The sequence below is a fragment of the Ptychodera flava genome, chromosome 7, assembly GCF_041260155.1.
Source record: "Ptychodera flava strain L36383 chromosome 7, AS_Pfla_20210202, whole genome shotgun sequence".
NCBI classification, from domain to species: Eukaryota; Metazoa; Hemichordata; class Enteropneusta; family Ptychoderidae; genus Ptychodera; species Ptychodera flava.
Window position 1 is genome coordinate 7,006,872 of NC_091934.1, and position 22,554 is coordinate 7,029,425.

At 37.5% G+C, this 22,554-nt stretch overlaps 1 protein-coding gene across 1 annotated transcript in view; it reads left to right on the plus strand.

The window, feature by feature from the left end:
• The first annotated feature begins 743 nt into the window (after positions 1-743).
• LOC139137784 (calmodulin-binding transcription activator 2-like) overlaps positions 744-22,554 on the plus strand; it is a 99,381-nt gene continuing 77,570 nt past the window's right edge. The window contains 2 exon segments of the mRNA XM_070706054.1: positions 744-877; positions 13,636-13,760. Coding sequence (XP_070562155.1) covers positions 856-877; positions 13,636-13,760 — 147 coding nt within the window. The 5' untranslated portion in view covers positions 744-855.

Sequence of the window (22,554 nt, forward strand, 5' to 3'; positions counted from 1 at the left end):
AAAAGATTCCAGAATTTGTTTAAATTAGACTCATTTGATGATTGAATATCATTCATTCGTTTTTGGTAAATGAATGTAGAAAATTTTAGAGAACTAAACTAGTTCAGATCAAACTTCATACCTTATGCAAACCGTTTAAAGCCCCCTCTACCACCCTTTGGATTTTCAAATCTCCCTTGAATGCCTCAAACCTCAGAACTACAACTTGATAGACCTTTTACAAATTTAACCCTTTCAGCCCTGACTTTCTGGTAACTTACTTGAACTACTCCTATAGGCCTACATAGGGGTCTAGTAGGCCTGAAAGGGTTAAAATAAAAACTTACATAAGGGGTCAATATTTGAAGACAATCAAATAAAAAATCGAAATCATTTTTTAAGATTTTGAATCCCTTTGAAACAGAAATAACGCCGCGAATAGTCCTTCTACCACCCCTTAAATAAGGGAAACATTATTAAAAAACAAAACCGGGTCCACAGTACATGTATGAACTCAAAAGCGCTCAGTTTAGCTAAGTTGTGGCAGATGGCTTCATACGCTTGTTTGACGCGGTAGTGCAATATATGCCATCAATTTTATTGTTCCATTCACAGCTATGCGTCTGAACAAATGAATAGAGTGGCTGTGTATAAAGGAAACCGCTAATCGATATCGCAATTATCACGTTTCCCAAGTTTACATTGAACTTCACGCCTTGTAGCCTTGGTTGCCCTGGCGACATGGGCAACATGCGCTTTACGCCCTCTGGAGCAGCAACGGATGCGAGATCTTCACTGACCGGCTGTAATCTCGCGATACTTGCATGCTGATCTGAAATGTAATGAATGTTTTCGGAAAACATGGACTGAAATATCATGGCGCTGACGTCCAATGAAGGTAAGCGACAATGTTGGCAGTTTTATGGATTGTTCAAAGATCAGTGTCGAAAATATGTTTCGTAAGTACTTCAGTGCCCTGTCAGTACATGTTGCTGTCGTTGAGCGTTATTATTTGACGGTATACTCGCGATTTCTTGGTCTGTATCTTGCAGACTGCCAATGAAACAGTACACAACTTGGGCAGGGTTTACGAATGCCAGGCATGTGCTTGTTTACCTCTTTCGACCGCCAACCTAGAGCAAACGAAACCTCGCTGTCGATCGCATGGGACCATGTCATGGTCTTACAGTGTGTTTAGTAGTATGCTACCTACAGTGTACTATACTTTAGCCTACAGACACGACAGCCTCTGCTGAACCTTCGTCGTCTGTCAGGCTGTGGAAGATTGAGCTTCAGTTGAGTGACAATACTGAGTCAGAGGGGGAGGGGTCATCACTGAATGAACCCGGTCAAAACTTTCTCAATGGCGCAAGTTTTGTTCATACTTTGCCCTCTCCTCGAACGGCAAGCAGGCCAAATGCCGCTTACAGAACAGCTGAAAGAGCGTCCGGGATCCATCCCGCGGGGTCGCTTGGAGATGGTTTCCGAGTAGCTCGATCGAGGCCGTGTCTACAGTAAGTGGTTGTACAGGATCTATAAATGAAGAGTACAGGACCCACGTACACCTTTCAAAGTTACAGCTTGCATCTATTTGTCAGTCCGATTGACATGACAATATGACAGTCATCCTAAGTAATGGCTGGATTGTCTTTCCAAGTTACAGTAACAGTTGGAGTCTATGATACATGTATGAACTTTACCAAGGAATTTATTCGGTTTTAAATGAACGCATTTTCAGTGTAATGTGTACGGTAGGATGGTTAGCAAACTTGGAGATGTCCTCTGATAAATGTGTTTACAATAGTTTACAATATAGGATATTTACAATAATAGGATATTTGTCTAAAAGAGAACATACAGTATCAACTTTGGTAGGAAGTGGGTCTGGTTTCAATCAGGAACTATGAATAATAACTATGCATGCAAGGCAAATGAAGCTCCGTTGCCCTTGGCCTCTAACACCTTCTCTACCTCTGAACATAAGGGTCAAGGTGGAAAAATTGGACCATGAAATTACGATTTGAACTTCCCGAAACATAGCTGAAATCCCCCTTCCTTGGTAGGCTGTTTGAAGTTGTTTATTTGTGGCAGGGCCGTAAAGTAAACAGCAAACCTACCAAAACAAAATGTGGAAGATGATTTAGCATCATGCAGATACACACCGTAGTTTCTGTAAAAACCCCACATTTTGTTATTATAGACTCGACTGTCTGACAGAAAGACTAATGTATTAAATCTTTATGGGTAAATCAGTGAACATCACATGAATTTCATAGCTGAGAGAAATTCCTTCTAAACAACTTAGTTTATACACTATTGTTCCCTTCAGTTCATCTTTGATTTGCTACATTGTTGTGAGAAATACATCCATTGTACCAGTAATAAATAAATAATAGAGTACATCTACAAGAAATAAATTACCATACTTCACAAGAATATTTGTCAGCGGGAAGAAATGTCATTGTTGTTGCTAGTAGCAACAACCTACAAAGAAATCACCACCCACCTCAGTTACTGTGTGGGAGTGCTTTTTCAGTCACCGTTTTTGTTGTGTTTTTATTTGTTGAAGACGGTTTCACCATGTTTTTTTTGAACTTTGAGTTTACATCTCCTCCAAGGGACTGAGTTGAAATGTATTTTAAAGTTGCAAAATCATCAAGGACAAATTGCCATCAGCAAAAAGGGTTTTTTCCTCATTTATTATTTATGTCTCATTTGCCGTTTCCATCATATCTGCTCTCATCAATGTCTGACTAAAGTGTAATGTTATACATTTATAATTAGAGAGATTACAAATTAAACAACACCTGATATCAACCAATCTGTCACTCTTATATTGATTTGCAGGCACAACCATCCAGTTAGAAAACATCAATGTTCACCTGCATGCATACATTGCTGATCAGGGCATTGCAAATTAAAATGAAAAGTGGACAATACAATAGAAAATATTGCAAATGAGAACAATTAAAAAGCCCCCATTGCCTGCATCATATTATGCATATTAGTGATAAGATATTTTGAAATATAAAGAACTTCTTTAAAAATGCTTGTTGAAGTGTGACCACAGAACATTTTTCCAGCATTGGCAACAAATTCACAACTTGGATTAATCAACTAAATACTAAATTTTAACTTGCAAGTCAAATATGGCTGCTGCAAGCAAGTACATTAAATTAAAACTGAAAAATCGACTGAATCCAAAAGACCATACGGGTTAGTACTAACAGGAATCAAAAATATTTCTCCAAAGATGGGGACATATTGTTTTGGTTAGCAAAATGCAGAGAAGATACAACTAACAATGATTCAAACAAGTGTCTTCATATCCTGTATTGATATATTTTTAACGAGGGACATTTAGGACGTTGTGATAATAAATCTCACAGCATGAATGATGATGAATATTCTCCTAACCTATATTAATACATTTAATTGAGCCACCTACTCTGATACATCCTATATTTCAGAGCTGTATGTGTATCCAGGTAAACAATGGATCACAAAGTAAAGTGTGTCATAGATCTGTTGTTGACTGTTTAAATGTCAGCCTAGTAGTGCAGCTTTGTGAAAGTCTTTTGTTAGTCCCCACGGACACCGTCCGAGGGGACTTATAGGTTTGGTCATGTCCGTGCGTGTGTGCGTGCGTCCGTGCGTGCGTGCGTGCGTGCGTGCGTGCGTCCATCCGTCCGTTCACGCAGATATCTCAGAGATGCCTGAAGCGATTTCATTCAAACTTGGTACAAGGATTACTTCATATGTCATACAGATGCACATCGATTTGTTTTCTGATACAATCCAATATGGCTGCCAGGCGGCCATTTTATTACGATTTATTCATGTACAGAGCCATAATTCAGGCATGTTTCAACTGATTTTATTCAAAGTTGGTACAAGGACATTGACCAGTGTCATAGATATGCTAGTCGATTCTTTTTGTGATACGATCCAATATGGCTGCCAGGCGGCCATTTTGTTATGATTTTTTCATGTACAGAGCCATAACTCAGGCATATCTCAACCAATTTCATTCAAATTGGTACAAGGACATTGACCTATGTCATACATATGCACATCAATTTGTTTTGTGATACGATCCAATATGGCGCCATGCGCCAGGCCCATTTTATTACGATTTTTTTCATGTACAGAGCCATAACTCAGGCATGTTTCTACAGATTTTATTCAAAGTTGGTACAAGGATATTGACCATGTCATAGCTATGCACATCAATTTTTTGTGATACGATCCAATATGGCCGCCAGGCGGCCATTTTGTTACGATTGTTTCATGTACAGAGCCATAACTCAGGCATATCTCAACCAATTTCATTCAAAATTGGTACAAGGACATTGACCTATGTCATACAGATGCACGTTGATTTGTTTTGTGATACGATCCAATATGGCCGCCAGGCGGCCATTTTATTACGATTTTTTCATGTACAGAGCCATAACTCAGGCATGTTTCTACAGATTTTATTCAAAGTTGGTACAAGGACATTGACCAATGTCATAGCTATGCACATCAATTTGTTTTGTGATACGATCCAATATGGCCGCCATGCGGCATTTTGTTACGATTGTTTCATGTACAGAGCCATAACTCAGGCATATCTCAACCAATTTCATTCAAAATTGGTACAAGACATTGACCTATGTCATACATATGCACATGATTTGTTTTGTGGTACGATCCAATATGGCTGCCAGCAGGCGGCCATTTTATTACGATTTTTTCATGTACAGAGTCATAACTCAGGCATGTTTCTACAGATTTTATTCAAAGTTGGTACAAGGACATTGACCAATGTCATAGCTATACACATCAATTTGTTTTGTGATACGATCCAATATGGCCGCCATGCGGCCATTTTGTTACGATTTTTTCATGTACAGAGCCATAACTCAGGCATATCTCAACCAATTTCATTCAAACTTGGTACAAGGACATTGACCTATGTCATACATATGCACATTGATTTGTTTTGTGATTCGATCCAATATGGCCACCATGTGGCCATTTTATTACGATTTTTTCATCTCCTGAACTACAACTCAGACATGTATCAAGCGAATTTATTCAAAAGTATTTTTATCACAGACCTAATGAAGAGGACTCTATCCTCTCTGAGGACCTGTAATCAAAGCACCATTAACAAGTGGGGACTGTGTCATCAACGATGACTTGTTTTGTGTAGTGTTAAGGCGTAGGTATTAGTCCTAATAGAATTCAGGGAGGTCACTAGACTGACAATAGTATTGCCATATTGGAACAACTCAGTGATCCATCAAGTAATTACAAGGTTATTTGAAAGGGATACAGTCGTCGGAACTGCCTTCAAAGGTCTATATGGGATCCATATGACCAATTATAACACTGTATTCAAGGTACAATGGTGATTGTGAAAGTTAAAACATGTCTGTCATAATCTACATCATATAATTTTAATGTTGCAGCTATGATGATGAGGTGCATCTAGATATCATGCATGAAATACATTGTTTGTAAACAAGAAACTCACACAGGCGCAGTTCCGACGACCGTTTCCCTTTAAGAATACTGTATTCTCCAATCTGTGTGTTAGAGCTGTCAGTTGTTAATTGAATCATTATTTTCATATTAAGATCGTTTCTTCTGTTGATTGATGGTTGCCATGGTGATTATGTGTTGAGGTATCTGGTCGAATGATGATGTAGATTTCACAGGGTGTCATTGAATAAATTAAACTGATTTTGTTTACCTAGTTGCACTTATTGCAAAAATTGAGGAAGTCAGCAGGTACCTCCATATCCATGTATATTGTGATGAGTTGATTTTTTGAAAGGCGAAGGTAATTACTCGGTAATTTTGATAATTTTTGTCTTTCAAAGGAGTTAAAGATGAGTTGTTAGACTTACTGTTGATGAAAATGAAATATGATGACTACCTATTGTATTGTCAATAGTGAATAGTGTTATTTTCAGCTGTGTTTTCATTCTCTTTTTTGTGGCTGCTTTGTGCTTCAAATTGCGAAATCATCTGCAGTCAATAGAACAGATGGCAACCCAAGTCTCAATGTAAACATAGGTATTGTAATTGTAGTTAGTGAAGATGACGAGGTAATTGCCACATACAATATTAATAATTCATGAACCTCTGATTGCTTTCTCAATGACCGCAGACCAAAAACTTTAGTTGCTTTCTTTTGCATAATGGCAGGACCTCCAAAAATATATTTAGTCTTTTAGTAAAAGGCAAACGCTTAGAGTGCTTACAGACAGCATCTCAGAGTATGTGATTATGAAGTCTGTTGTTTTGCTGTCCTCTCAGCCTGTGTTGGAGTCCCAGTGACGGGAACTTTAGATGTGATTTCAGTTTTTGAGTTTAATCAAGTTCACTGCATTTTTTGTCCTTTTGTTTCTTGCTAGTATGTTGAAATGCCCACAATTTTGGGTTTTACTTTCAAGTTCATGGCATACTGTAGCCAGAAAATAAAAACTTGCATTGTTTATTGCCAACATTGAAATTTTATCCCAGCAAGAATCAGCCAATCATAACAATGCATCTCACTCATATCAAGTCGTAAGTCATAGAAGAAATAATTGGTAATTGAACATGCTTTACAAGTGTAGAGGGCCAAGTCACAATGTAATGAAATGCAAGATACGTGGAAAAAAATGATGAAAAATTCTTTTTAAGTCACTAAGAGTGTCAAACAGATTTTTACAAGGGGGTTTGAAACGGTGCATTTTTACACTCAAAATCATGAAATTCTTTTCTTGTTTTGAGTTATTTTGAAAAGTAGAGAAAAATTTATTTTTGACCATCCTAGTTTTGAAACTAAGAAAAGTTGTGGTATTTTATCAATAGGTGTTTACCAATGTTGATTTGACTGAATAAGGACTTGGAGTTTTTTTATCCATTTTTTTAAAGTTGAATTATTGTATATGACTGATCATTACTCTTTAAGATAACAAGTTTCAAGTTTGATCGTCTGATATCTTTGTCAGGCAGTGAACATATTTATACATTTTTTCCAAGTTCAGCATTTTATTACCAAATTTATGCACATTGTTGTCATGCTTTATGTCAAAATGATGTGCTCCAGACTTAAAAGTGATAAAATTTTGAAAGGATTTTTGAACTGGATAGGGACCTAGTGACATTGGCATTTTCCCATGCGATGAGATTAGATGAAATGCTGCCATTGATTCTGACCATGAACTCAAATACTGTCAATGGATAACAAGATGAGAGTCAAATGTATTACCTCGCTGTATCTAACATCAAGGTTTCTGATATGGTCAGAGCAGCTGTTAGTGCATATCTTAAAGTTCTGGTAGATGCCAGAAATTATTTCAGTGTTTTCTTTTGATCTTCAAGGTCTGAGCAAAGTATATGTGTATGACCCTTTGAAGCGTGCTTTAGTGGTGATTTTAGGATTTCTGTATGCTGTAGTATGCTGATTGACACACCTAATTCTCAAATTATATAAACATGACAAAAATAGAGTATAAAAAAGTTTAACTTTCCACGCACTATTTTATGATAAAGTCGAGACATTTACAGGACTGCCTCTTCCATATTATGGAAATACCATTATTGTAATTTTTGAAACTTACATGTATGACAAGTACAGTACCGTTTGTACACACACAGGCTGTGTTTACAAATCGAATGTTATATTCAGTTGTCCAGTAAATTCAGGGCGTAGTACAAGAAACTATTTCATTCAACGGAAGATAATTATTACAAACAGCTTTGAAGTGATACCCATTGAACTCAACAAAATATTTTGTGGCAACCAATAGTCTTGCAATATCAAGGAATGAAAGATTATGGAGTTACTAAGTAACGAGTATTGTAATCTTTCAGTGTTAAAGTTTCTTTTAACATGTTAGACAGTCAGTGTGGGAGATATCACTGGGTTGGTCTCTTGTCTGAAATGGCTCGTGACCCTTGACCTCATAATGTGCATTAAAACAGCAGTCTTCAGTGGCTGGTTCTTGTGTTAGTGTTTGTTGACATTGACTGTTTATGTGATTTTAGTCTTTTGTTCTCCTTTGAAAGTTGTGCACAGTTAGTCAATTTGCTCAGAGATACAGCTGATAAAAACACTGGCCTCCACACAAAGGACTCAACTGTCATGGCTCCTATCTAACATCAATGTAATACACAGTCATTTTATGGGCTGAGGAAAGAGAGTAAAAATTCCACAGGTATAATGCTATCCTGAGGATAGGATTGATCCGGCTAACCTTTTGATACCATAAGCATTACCCAGGGTTCATACATGCATGCACTGTAGGTTGGTCCTGCCATGGCACTGAATATACCCCAGCTTGTTACTCAATAAACAGGTAAAAACCTAAAGCTGCCTTAAATTACAGTCAATGAAGTCAACCACCAATAAAAGTTTTGCAATAATACAAAAGTACTGGGGCTATCTACTGCACATAAAGGTCACCCTTTAAAATGTTTTAAAGTCAAATTCTTTGAAAGTAATACTACACCGGGGACAGGTGTGCACTTATCTGAAATTGAAATTAAAACTGCTGCAGGAAGTTCTCTTCTGAGAGAAATTCATCTCTAAATGTCAAGCAGACAAGAAATATTGTATATACGGTATATCTATTTTTGTCACAGAGGCAGACACTGAAGTGTTTACGAGATACCTTGGTGTTGTTGATCATGATGTGTGCTGCATGTACAGGTTTTCTATCTGGTCTCTGTGAATAGCACTTCTCATTGAATACACTAAACTGCCTGCGGGGAGTCCATTTCACTTTCATATTTTTGTTTTTGTTGAAAAGTTAGTCTGAATTATGTATGAGATGACCAGGGTTGATTGTAAAGCCTCTGGCGGCATCGTAGAAAATTACAACTCTTTAGATGTATACTTTTATGCTTTCTTGCTCTGAGCAGCAGCTCTCTTTAGTTCTCTTTGCATTTATGTTTCTTAGCCTTTCTTCAAACTTAATACTGAGATGTTTGTATGAACAATACTGATCAGCAACACTATTTATATTTCAAAGTAATGCCTACCGGGTATACATGTATGCAGGTAGTTTCAATACGGTAATGGCCACTGAATTCTTAATACAGGTACAGCATTTGTACTTTATATCGGTATATGTACATGTAGTATCTGAATGTACATGTATATTTCAGCACATTTTCACAACCTCCATATCTAGAGAGTATGTGTTTATATCCCACTCTTTTTGTAATATTTACCTGGGTTTTGGAATTAAACTGAGGGAGAATTGCAGTGCTTTGTCACATATGTCTACTGAAGTAAAAGAAAAGACTAATTCAATGTTTTATTCAGAGTTCAATGCATTCCTCATTGTTGGTGCGGTGTTTGATTTTGACTTCACTGTACTGCCTGTTGATATTCATTACACAGGAATTGATGTGGGTTTTGTGTCTATTGAGTGTGTCTTTTAACATTTTCATGCATAGAAATTCTATGTTCTACACAACATATGTATACAGTATGGTACATGTGATGATGTACATATACATGTAGAAGACAGACAACTGGTCCATCTTTTGGCGTTGGAGCAAATGTACACAAACTCTCAAATTTCCATGGCTGAGCTAGTTAGATTCTTCCATTTATGGACTTTTCTGTATTATCTGCGTGCTGCCCATAAACTGTTACCATAAAGTGAGCAGTAGCATTTTCCTCCTTATCTGTGCTTTATATGTACGAGACTCGGCTTGATGCACAGCAAATTTGACTTTCTGTTTTAAGGGGGATTTAACAGGGGCTCCTGCCAAGAGACATGTATTGTCTGGCATTCCAGCTGTACATTGTAGTAGAGCGAACTTTTTCATCATTCATTGGTATACTGTTAAGTGTTTTCTGGTTCAGTCAAGCTGTGAAAAACTAATTCCTCAGTGTTTTTTGTCAGACACTGGAGTTCTCTAAGGTCTATGGTTTCCCATTGTGGGGATGTAAATACTAGTAGGCAAGCATGTACTGTAATTTGTACAGAAGTGAGATTGTTATGTTAATGAGCTCCTATTGTTAACTTGTAAGTTAAGGTTTGTAACTGTTATCATTATCCTTCAACATTGCAAGCCTGAACATTGTGTCTGTTTACAGTAGACTTCACCGAAGTCTGTGGGGTTAATTTTGTCATAATAAATTTGTCTTGATTTCAATGTGTGAGTTGTGTGGTGATAGGCTTGTGATCATATCAGCATGAGCACAAACCTACACATGGCCCACGCGGTCCTACTAATTACTGCCCGTGCCAAGCACTGCCCGAGGAAAAAGTGGGCCAAATTTCGCCAATTTTCACGCTAGACCAATAGGTTCAGTTTATATCATGCCCAGCCAACCAAAAATATCATTGATTTGGCGTTAACCTGATGTTTTCTCCGGCGGTTTTGGAACACGGAAGACGCCTGGCTCGAAGGACATCGCCAGCTTGATAGTGAGATCATACCATTTAGTCCGAGAGGTGGTACAATCATATCGCCGAGTGCGTACAGCTTGACAGCCTACCATCCCTTGCACTGAATGGTATAATCTCACAATTAAGATTGGGACGTCTTTCTCGTCGAAAGCCCGGCGTCTTTCGGGTTCTAAAACCGTTAGAGAAAACACCAAATCAATGATATTTTTGGTTAGCCAGGAATAATATAAGTTCAAGCTATTGGCTTAGTGTTAAAATTGGTGAAATTTGGCCTACTTGCTCATCGGGCAGTCCTCGGGCAGTTCTCGGGCAGTCCTCAGGCAGCTACGGGCAGTCACGGGCAGTAATTAGTAGGACCCGGCCCACGCACACATGTGGAACATAAGAAATGAAAAAAACAGGGCATGATTGAATAAGTTAAAAAATTTTATTAAAACATCAAAAACAAAAATGGCTAAGCCAATGGTGGGCTATTCTAGTCTGTTCCATAATGTTATGCTGTGCAATAAACGAGCAAACCCTATCAGCTGTTGCTGCCAAGTGGCTATTGGTTTACCACAACACCCTTGTACAACGTATGGTGATAACATTTAGCAGCGATCAGGTGTCTCAATGTGTCCAGACATGTGCACAAGTCAACTGTCTGTGGTCTACCATATTAGTGATCTTCGACTTCAAACGAAAGCTTTTGATCTTTCTGCTTCCACTTCAGCATTATCTCTAAAAGAGCACACTGTGTGAGGTCAGAGATCACATTACATTACATAATCCTTCAATCCCCAGATTTCTGGAAAAGCATATATGTGTTACTGATAGTTGACTGAATCTTTACAATGGAGAGTGGAGTGACTTATATTTAGACCCTGAAACTGTACTTTAGACTCATTCAGATACGTTATCTCTGTATCATCAAAATAAAATGGAATATTTTTCCACTGAAACACTTAGAATTTTAGAATTTTAGAGTATTTATGGATTAATTGTTATGATACTTGTATAGAAACTTAAATCTTCATAATCCTATTAAAGATCAAAAGGTAAAATTTGTAATTTTATTTTTCCTGGGAGAGAATGGTCATCATTTGAATTTCATTATCCGGTACTAGTAAATTTGAGGAAGTTTAATCCTCTAATCTGAAAATATGCACTTTGGCCCATGAATGTTATATCTTCATGATTAAAAGAAGAACAATTTAAGGTAGCTAGTACTAGACTTGGTTCAAGTCTGTGATTTGTGAATGTTTGAGTGGAGTGAACGCAATGATTTGTATTTTGCTTTCATGTGAAACGCGCGCGTGAGTGGACGCGATGAGTAGGGTGAACGCGATGAGTGGAGTGAACGCTGTACAGCGGAGTTTCACCCGGAATCACAGACTTGGCTTTCTTGCACGATCTGCGTTGCTATAAATTATTCATGAGATGACGTTTTCTTTACTCATATATTATTCATAAGATGACATCACTAAATTTTACACATTGGAGGAGTTACCAATTGACCAAACGAGACGTGCACAAACTCACATGGCGTTGTTGACAAAATGTCGAGTGCGATCACTCCCACAAAAGTCAGCACGACCTTTGTTGTATCACCGAAAACGCGTGAAAATATCTGTGTTGTTTGTGGGGCCCATGTTGCAAAATGCGAAAATCGTCGCCGGTTATTCAAGGATGGAAAAAGACACCGTCCTTACAGTTGTAGCCTGTTCTCTTACGTGCCCAAAGCGATGGAAATCAAAACAATGTGGGGCGACTTCGTATGTCAGTGATTTTCCGCTGCCGGTTGGTGCGCAGATGAACACCTCTTTCCCTCAATGTAACTCTCAACAAGCTTTCTTTGGTAATCTCGCATGATTAGCGATGGTCGACCGATCAGTTGTAAAACGTGGTTGATGTACGAACTTGATGCCATTATTCGCCCAGATATAAAACGTACTCGATGTCTAGCTTTGCACGGAGATGACAACAAACTTTTTAATGCATGCAGAGGTTTATTAGCATGCGTTCTTCTTATTGGCCAGAATAACGGCGGGGGGCTGTCAATGATTTTGTATTTGCTTGACGTCACTGTGTACACAGTCCGTCTCACCGCCTGTACTTTGCAAGAAGTCCAAGTCGGTGAATCCGGCAGAAACTAACTCACTACTGCGCAGACTCAAACGTGACGCATTCAATCGCTGAGAAAACCGGGCGTGAGCTGCCAAATCCGGATAGGTTTGTACGAAATAGGAGAGACACAAGTGAAACTATTATGAAATGATTTATTTTTTTAAATTCACCGACTTGAACCAAGTCTAGGTAGCTACATACCTCATAGACATGTAGACTTATACCAAGGCTTGTCAATGCACAAATTTCAACTGGAAATCGTGCAGCATGCTCGCTAAAGGGAGGAAAAACCGATTTATTTTGAAAATGCTTGTCATATGACTATTAATTATGCAAATACCGGTAATGACTGTGTACTGTGCACGTTCGCATTTCTCAATATCAGGGCTTTTTAAAATATATACTTTATTGGGGTGTGGGACTTCTATATCTGAGAAAAAAATAAAAATCTGAAAGTGTCTTTAAGATATGTACCGGTAACTACCTTAATATTTCAAAAAGAAGTTATGAGCAAAGGGTGAAAACTTATGCTTTGAAGCATATGCAAGCTGTATTTGTATTTACTGTTAACGTAATCAAGTGACAAATAAAGGTCATGTCATGTTACATGTATATGTGTAAAGTTGACATTCACATTTGCAGTATTATGCACCTTGACATCGCAAGACTTAAACTTTTCCAAACTTTCTTCCCTGAAACTTTCCTTTATTCTTTTTCAAAATCAAAACCAACATGGGTGGTCATCATGCATATTTTGGAAGTATGGAAACAAATTACCTTAAATTTACCGATGTTTGAAATTCAAAATGATTGCCTTTGCTGTGTAGTAACTTTCTGGGGAAAGTTTCAGTTTCTTTACAAAAATAAGTTGGTGCAAAATGTCAGTTATGCCATGAGCTTCAAAATGAGCCCTTAAAAGTGGTTGACAAAAAAACATTATAAAAGTTGGAGAGTCCAAATATATGTCCCGGAATTGGATTCTACTTTAACCTGTTCACCCCCAATTCCCTGTAAACAGGTCCACTACCACCATTGATAACAATGGGATTGGGCCAAACCATGATGGTGAAAGGGTTAAAATGCTGACTAAAGCAGTTATGGTAATTATAAATCCATGTACTTTCTGTCAATTTCACAGATGATCAGCATAGTCAGAAACAGAAGAATAAAACAGTAGTATCAGACAAAGTGGATAAAATAATTTCCAAATTACCCAAAGCGGAATTTTTTCCCAAGGAACGGCATCGATGGAATTCAAATGAGGTAAGTACCACAGTTTGTTGTTGTCAGTGAATGGCAGGCACCTGTGTTAATTGCCAGCCATCATTTTCCCAGATTCAGAAGACCTGTGCCGGAGGATGTGGTCAAATTTCACCAAGCAACTTTTGCCAGCTCCGACAAGCATCGTTGTAGATAACAGAATCACTGGGTCATTCACTAGAAGAAGATAACTTGAACTAAGTGTTGGTTAACTGCTGAAATGTAACTGCCATCTTCTTGGCACATCAGACATTTGTAAAGTTTGTAAAGTCTAGATCTTGCGTAGCTGTCATTACATGTAGTCTACAGACTGCAGTGTTTTAGCTAAAGTTGGGTAACATTGGTAAATAATTTGGGAACCCTGACCATATTCCTGATGTCCCTAATCTGATTGCATTGAGGGGGAACCCTGATAAAATGCCTGAGGAACCCCAGTAACATTTCTGCTATCCCCTCGTTTGAATACACTGTTATAGCAAAGGGAACCCTGGAAAAATGACTTCAGAGCCGTGGTGACATTAACTGCTCACCGCCATTATTAACAAAAACAGCGAATTTGTACATCTGCTTCTGAATCTTGCTGTGTAGTACTTAGCTAGTGGTATTTCTTACTGCATTTTATCGTAATGGTCAATTACTGCAGAAATTACCCTATAGGCTATGCCACATTCACTCTGTGGTTAGAAGGACTGTGGTTATCCACTCAGTCGATCAATTAAATGAGCTATTGTACATGCCCATCCCTTGTAACGCTAAACATACTGGTATAAATATACAAACTAAATTATGTCATATCTAAAAATTGCTGTGTCAGAGCCTCCAAGTTATGTCAGCAAAGCCTGAACAGCAGGCTGTCAGGAAGAATTTATGAGCAGAATTGGTTTATAAGGAAATTCCGTCACAGTCCTTGTTTCATAATGGAAGGAAGTAGGGTGTGTATAGGGTGATTGAATTAGATGGGTATGTGGTGCGTAGGTTTGGTATGTCGTATCTACTTTCACTGTGATGCAATCAGCAGGTGGAAGCCGAGTCGTAGCTTCTTGGGATTTCACAGTGCTGCAGTGCACTGTCACAGTGCCGCAGTGCATTGTTTTCACAGCCGTGACCAGCTGTTCTGGCGGCGGAATCACTCACCAAGCACACGCATTTTGCAAGAGCCAGAGTACAGCAAAGCTGATTAACCTTCTCACCCGTATGTTTTCCATACCTAATGGATGCTTCTGTTCTTACGCACTGCGGATCAGTCTGAGTACATGGAAAACAGGTGCGAGGGGACAGTCTGTAATCTTGGCAATTGATGCCAGATCAGGGCCCAGGCAGTATCTGTTAACTGGTTGCTATACCAAAGTAATCCTAACCGTAGAGTGCTGCGTCGACATTCCTAGGATAATGTAATCCAAATTTTTTTCGCAGCAGGGAGCCATAAGAAATTATCTGGACCAGTGACATAATCATATTAATAAAAAGTGAATTTGATATGAAGACATACCATGTGCCCTTTGACCCCAACTGTGACCTTTGGCTTTGTATCAGTAGCTGTTTTCAGTAAGATTACTTGTTGAGAATGGATGGGTGTTGGGTCATATTTCTCTCAATCATGGAGGCCATTTCATTACCTTTATAGCAAGGTATTAAGTTGTAATATAAATGAAATGATACGGCTTGTTGGATTCGATCTTGTCGAACTGAGAATGTAATCATGGATAGATATTTCACTCTTTTGAGACAAGTGACCCTCATACATGTACTGTGAAATGAACAATTCATTACACAGTTAAATGTAATGAAGTCAGTTTTGATGAGTTTTTGCAAATAATAAATGCATATCTTAATGAAATTACCAGACTATAATGGTATATAAGTCATCAAGTCCACATATCAATTTATCAATTGATTGATGATCAATTCAATTTGCTACCATCATGCATAAATATTGCTGTCCCCTTAATGTGTATGTTGACTTCAACATCAGTCACCAACGGCAGACTTTCTGCGTTGAAATACGTTTGGTCTCAGAAGTTTCCGAAAGATCACTGAGCATACCAATATGTTTGTGTGAGTTCTAATAATAATACCGGTACAATGGCCGAATTAAGTTTTCAGGAAAGATATAAATGTTCCCTAGTATTTGTCAACGTTTAGGAAGTCTGCTAGGCAAGATACCGGTACAACACCTGATACCATTTACTGACAGAAAGTTCTGTAAACTCTCTCAGCTGCAAATTTCAAAGCATAGATTATTCCCAGTATGTTTGTTCTCCTTACAAACTCTCATTTCCTGTTCCACTCCCAAACTCATATCAAAATGCCAGGTTTTCAACTTGTGAACGCAGTGAAATATCCAATATACTGCAGACAACTGACAAATATTCTGTCAACTGTAGATGTAACTTTTAATGATATTTGTAAATGTTTGTCAATAAAACAAATCTTATTCTTCTCTTTAAAGCTGTTTACATTCAAGATGTAAGCTTTACCAGACAGGATACAAGGAGTATGCAATATTAATATTGTTGACAAAATGAATTCAAGCCTCGACCCATAATTTCAGTAGACATCACATACTAGGCTTTGTTGTATTTAGCTGTTAAAATACTAGTCATTTTATCGTTATTTTTGGAGTAGAGCATGAAATTGTATGCTACAAAAAGATATTGCTCAAAAATGCATCACAAAGCTGACATTATCGCAGCTGGAGCTGACTGCATTTGGGTGAAAGCATACCACATCAAATTCAATAGGCTTTGTGAAAAGTTTTGAGTTCGCGTTTAAACAGTAAAGTGGTTATTGGTAACTGCTTGGGAAAACAGAGTTATAGTGAACGTTGGTGCCGTGTGACTTAGCCTGCTGTACAACAAAATTACTTTCTTTGAATGTGAATATATTACTCTCTTTGAATGTGAATATACAGAGGTTTTATATGGCAGATATTGATTTTTTTCGATTCATTCAGGAAGTGATGGAAAAGTGTTGAATGCGTTTATAGCAATCCGGAGAGCAATTGCACATTCACACCCTTAGCACACTCAGGAAACATCTCACTTGAACAGCGTTGTTTTGTGTGTCCTATGATTGGTGGGTGTTATCAATCAATGACGTTACTCCAATCGAAGAAATAAAAAGAAATATCTTTGTCGAGCAAATTCATATTTGGGTGTCGAAATGTCACTGATATTTCGATAAGAAGAGAAATACGACATAGAAGTGGTGATAAGACGTTGCAAGTTGGCAGTGAGTGTATACGGTAGTTTGTGATATTGCCGACTCATCAGTATTCACGAGATGAATTTTCACTCCTTGTCTCAAGGGAATGTGGCTGATTCTAATCACACACTTACCTTTTATTAATTTATCCTGCATATAAATCATATGTGACAGTGTTCTGTTAATGTTCCCCATGAACATCTCGGCCAGTGTTTAAATAGGGCATGTCTCCCAAGGTCATTGCTTTGTGTGAAATTACTTAGCAAATCAAACAAAAACAAGAAAATACTACTGGCTTATACTGTATTTTTCAAGGTAGATGTTAACGTACTACCGGTCTATTGTTAGGGTGAAGTTTTAAGGAAGGTTAACCCTTTTCCTGCCAAGTTCATATTTCACGGTCAGGTCAAGTTCGTTAAAACTAGTGAAGCACAATATGTCCCCTTTGGTGCATTTTAACACAAAACTGAACATTTTGAGGTCCATGAAATCACAGATACTGTAATGCATGATTTTTATGGACTCAAGTTGTTGGAACAGACCTAGCCAAATGGGTGGAAATACGTATGATTTTTGCTCAATACTGCTTTTCAACGCTTTGGCTGATGGGAGAAGTGATACTGTCTGGCAGGGAAAGGGTGAAATGAGCTGTGGTATTATGTTCATGAAACCAGGAGATAAAAACTACTCCAAGTTTTTTTTGGCAAATTGTATAGTGTGCAGCAATAAGTAAGAGGTTTTAACATTCAGTGAGAGTGTTTTCAGTTTGTGTTGAAAGTGCCCTGGACTCCGATATGACAGTGCAATATGATGGAAATCGGCCATGTGTAATGATATCAGAAGACAGTGTGCTCAGCATAACCAATGATGTTACTTGTCAGTTTACAACTCCCCCGCAGCTGTTATAAAATATTTTTCCATTTTGTCGCCATTACTCACCCTCAAGAGGAATGTTTGTTTGTTGCGTCAGGTGATCAATCAAGATCTGAGAAGAAGATTAGGCATTATCAGGCTTGGATGAAGATCTAAGAAATATCGCAAAGTGGAATATAAATGTTGCAGAATTTTCTTTGCCTTAATAGGAAAGTTCTTTCGGAAAGGAAGGTCACGAGGGAGTATTGTGGTGATATCGTCATGATTATTAATAAAGAACATGAAACATTTAGAATTTTGTATTAGAGATGGGAAAGCCTTATGAGGCAAATCACCATGTAGAACTAATCTCCATAGCAACAGAGGCAAGTCAAACTAGAAGAGAAGTTTACATGAGTTTAGATAATTATAACAATGAGATACATGGCATTTTGAGATGCTCTTTTATATAGGAAATGAGGACAAGTTGGCTTAACCTTTAAAGATGTTGCATGTTGCGGTTTTGTAAGTAGCGAATGTTGTAACCTAACTGTATGCTGTACTAAAATTGAAAACACTGAGCTATACGATTTTTGTGGAATGATTTAGTTGATGTTGTGTTGATGTCCAGATGTTTTCGATGCCAAATGCTGATATAGAAGTGCTTTTGTTGTATTTATGTCTCCAGTTTGCCTTTTCTACATACCGGTACCTAACATACACATTTATGCAACTTTCAAACCTTGTCAAGAATGTATGTCTTAGTTATACAGCACTGTAGAACAACAAGTTTAATTCCTACAATCTTGCTCAAATGTGATTGCAGAAAAATTCAAAATTTTACGTTCCAATATCTTCCACTATAAGGAGAGATAACTTTCTGGTTTTCTATATACATTGTACAAGATTTGTGTTGACTCTGCAATTTGTGCAGGATTTTTAGTGACTTGTGAAAGAAGGAGCGCCAAGGCTGTTTGTAGGTACCATAGCCTTTCCCTTGTCTGTATTTCCTCTGCCACTCTCAAATTCGTAAAATTACTAATTTTTTAGATGATTTACTAATTTTTTTCATTGTTGATTCGTAAATATACGAATGCAAGGAAGCAAAGCAGCTGGTTGATTGAGAGCTCAAGGCCCCCAAACCTCAAAATAGTTCTGTCTGAGCACATGTTGTACTTAATTTGAATTTGATTGAATGATATTCCGTATTGGAACGGTTAACTTTACTTATGAATTTCAAAATTTACGAAAAGTTTCAATACCCAATTCGTAAATTTACTAAAAAATTTCAGAAGCCAGAGGAAACACAGCTTGTCTTACTGCTCTCTGCCAATATTTCCTGTGAACAGATACAGTACAACATCACCATGGAAAACAGCAGAGCTGTTAAAAAATGCAGTGTCTAAAAGGTTTAACCAGCCTGGCCTGTTTGCTTTAAAAATACCATGACAGGTATAAGTTATTTGTGTCCCCCTCAAACTGGATCTAGGGCTGTGTTAGGCTTTCTGATCTGCATGTGTATGGTCCTTGGATATTACTACTATTTGTGGTAAAATATAATTGAACAAAATATATATTGCTCTTGTACGGTGATGAAAATTGTCGGTAAAATTACAGATACAGTGTAGAACATGTACCGGTACAGTAATAAGTCATTAGAAACTTGCAAATTGGCCAACATGTACCTGACGAAGTCAGAATTTCTCAAATGATTAGACCTGATCACTGCATACTATCAAAGCTCCCGAAAGTGTGGTTGGTATAAAAACAAAAATCCAGATTTAAAGTATGGGAGTTTAAATAAAGAAGTGCTTCAATTTCCTCTATTAATCTGCAATTTGATTAACACAAATTTAATATTGCTTCACAAAGATGCTAGTAAATGCATTCAATGAATAATGTAGTTACTGTCGGCAAGAAAATTTTCAAACAGATATTATTCATTTAATTTATTACCATTACAAGCCATACTATAAATATAGTTTGTTGATCCAAGTTGCGGACAATAAAGTTTTACTGTTTAGCACAGAGTGTTTGCACATCGCACTATTGTTATACCACTCAGTCACCGCCTAGTGACACCAAAACATGAGTAGACAGCTATCTGACCTGGATGGGCTGCACACTCCAACATCGATGCATGATGTCAAGGCGCAGAAACCATGCCATCACAAAATGTCAGCCCTTTAACAGCTGTCTCTGTCAAGAAATCTTATCAATTCCTTAGAAGTCAGTGAGAAAGAAAAAAAACCCACCCACTTCATGTCAGAACTTCAACCTGACATTGAAAACAGCTTCTCCCAGTGGATGCCTAACTTCCAAGTGCCATGATGTTTTCAATCTCACTTGAGTTACCATCACACAGCAATAATCCATGAAAGAAAATTTTTCATTCTCAGTGATCAGACAGTATAACCTTACAAAGTCAGAAACCAATAGATTTCTCTCAACAAGAGCATTTGTACTCTCTGTTTCAGAAAGGTGAGACCCTGATAGCCTTCAGCATTTGCACTTTTATATCAAGGATTTGAAAAGAAAGCTATGTTGATGAATTGTAATTGCCAGTGTGCCAAAAACATTTTGAACTTTTGATTTATGTAATGGTACCTGCAGACAGTCATTATAGAGGGAAAATCCATAAATGGCAGACCAGCAAAAAGCTACTTGGTTGTCGGTAAGAAGGCCTGAAGCAGATGTTTTCTGGGATTAATACAATGTATATTTTGATAAATTGAATGTGTATCAAATCAATGTACATTAAACACAACACAACAAGATTTGGAGAATTTTTACCAAATCATTGATCAGTCACATCAGAGGGATACTGTCTAACTACAAATCGTTGTTGCCATTGGTAACGAAATCAGCAGCAATGAAGAGATGGCCGGGAGGCAGGTTAAAAAAAGGCTGTCGATGCATTGGAAATTTATTTTTGGATATTACAGACAAATTGCTTGTGGCAGATATTGATGGATTTTCTCTCTCTCTCTCTGCCTCTGAATTTAGCTCCAACACGTCAGATACAGGTAAATTGTGTTTATTCCAAGCCTGCTGTCACTCAGAATGAAAAGGAATGAAATTACTGCTTTATTTTCAAGCTTGATCAGTTTGGTCTGTGAGTTATGAAACCGCAACAATTGTCTCAGAAAGTCGTGTTGGCAAACAGAAATAGAAAACGCCAGGGGAAATCATGCATTCACCAGTAGAGCAAAATAGATGTTGCAATCTATACGCACTCTTCCCAGCATGCACAGAACAGCCAATATCAAGGCATTCTTTATTTTTTTGCTGACATAGGTATGACCTGGTGGGATTTTTTGTCATTGAATTTAATTCACAGCACACAATGACACAGGTGGTATTGTCGCTAATGAGACACAAATTGATAAACACACAATTCACCCCTCAATTCAGCCATGCGCATTCATATTTTGTTATCACCATTGTACAGGTGGCAGTCAAGCACATAAAAGTATAAATCTTATAGACTTATTACATAAACATCTAATACTGTGTATAAAAATCTAAGCCGTATGAATGAAAATGTTTTGCACTTGGGTCCAATATGCTGTGCAAGATTTATTGGTGAGGTGATATTATTTAGTGTATGTGCGTGTGTTTGGAAGAATTAGTCCCTTGGGATTGTGCTTGCCCCCTTTCTTGTTAGTTCAGTAGTCATACCTTTGAAAAAACTGACTACTCAAGAAACCTGTAATTTATAACCTGAAGTACAGTATATTATTATGCCCATGGTATTCAGAGGTTTTTAAGACTTGTATCAAACTTGCTGTCCACAGACCATTTTCATCATATTGTTGAAAGAATACGCGATGTTTTGAATCAAGCAATCAAATTAGGTTTTTAGATATATGTAGAAAATCTGTGCCATCTAGTAATTTCAATCCAAATACTGTGTAAACAAGTGAATTAAAATTTGATAGGTGAATTTTAACATGAAGCACCTGGAGGTCCTCTGTTACAGCTTTTAACAATTCATCTTGCAAACTTGAGAAAAATTTTTATCAAATTTTCATCGTACATTCATAGAAAACTGAAAAATTACAAATAAACATTAATTACATACTGTTAGATATTAATTATGAATGTGTTCACAGGTGTTGTAAACAGTACCTTTGCTCATATAAAATTTAAATTAACACACAGTATATATGTACAGTACAGTACTAGTACATGGATGTTGTAATATCTCCTGGCATATCGAAAATCACTTATAAGATCTCTGACATTCTTTTCACCGTGTCAAATTTTGCAGTCTTCTTGCTCATAATCTGTTTCAAGATAGTTTTGCTTGTGCTTTTGTTTGTAAACCAGTTGCCATGGAATGACTTGAAAAATCAATGAATAATTGTGGCACTGTTGTACCGGTACTCCTGGGTTCCAAATTTCCAATTGATAACTTCAATCTAACACCGCCCTAGACAGTTTCATTTGGATCATATGACAACCAATGCCTCAGACAGGAAATATCATCTATAAGCACTTACAGGCCCACTTCTTGAACACACTGAAAGTTCACTTACAAGAGTCTTTGTTTTTCTAGAAGAATGAACACAATTATAGACTTGTCAAATTATGTACTTGTAGAAACTGGGCAAAGTTTGCCCCCAGGTCATAGCAGAACACCAGACACTGTAATATGAGAAATCTTCACGGATATGTGAAACAGGGTGACAAAGTACAGTACCGGTATGGGCTTGATCCATTGAGGAAGTGCAACCAG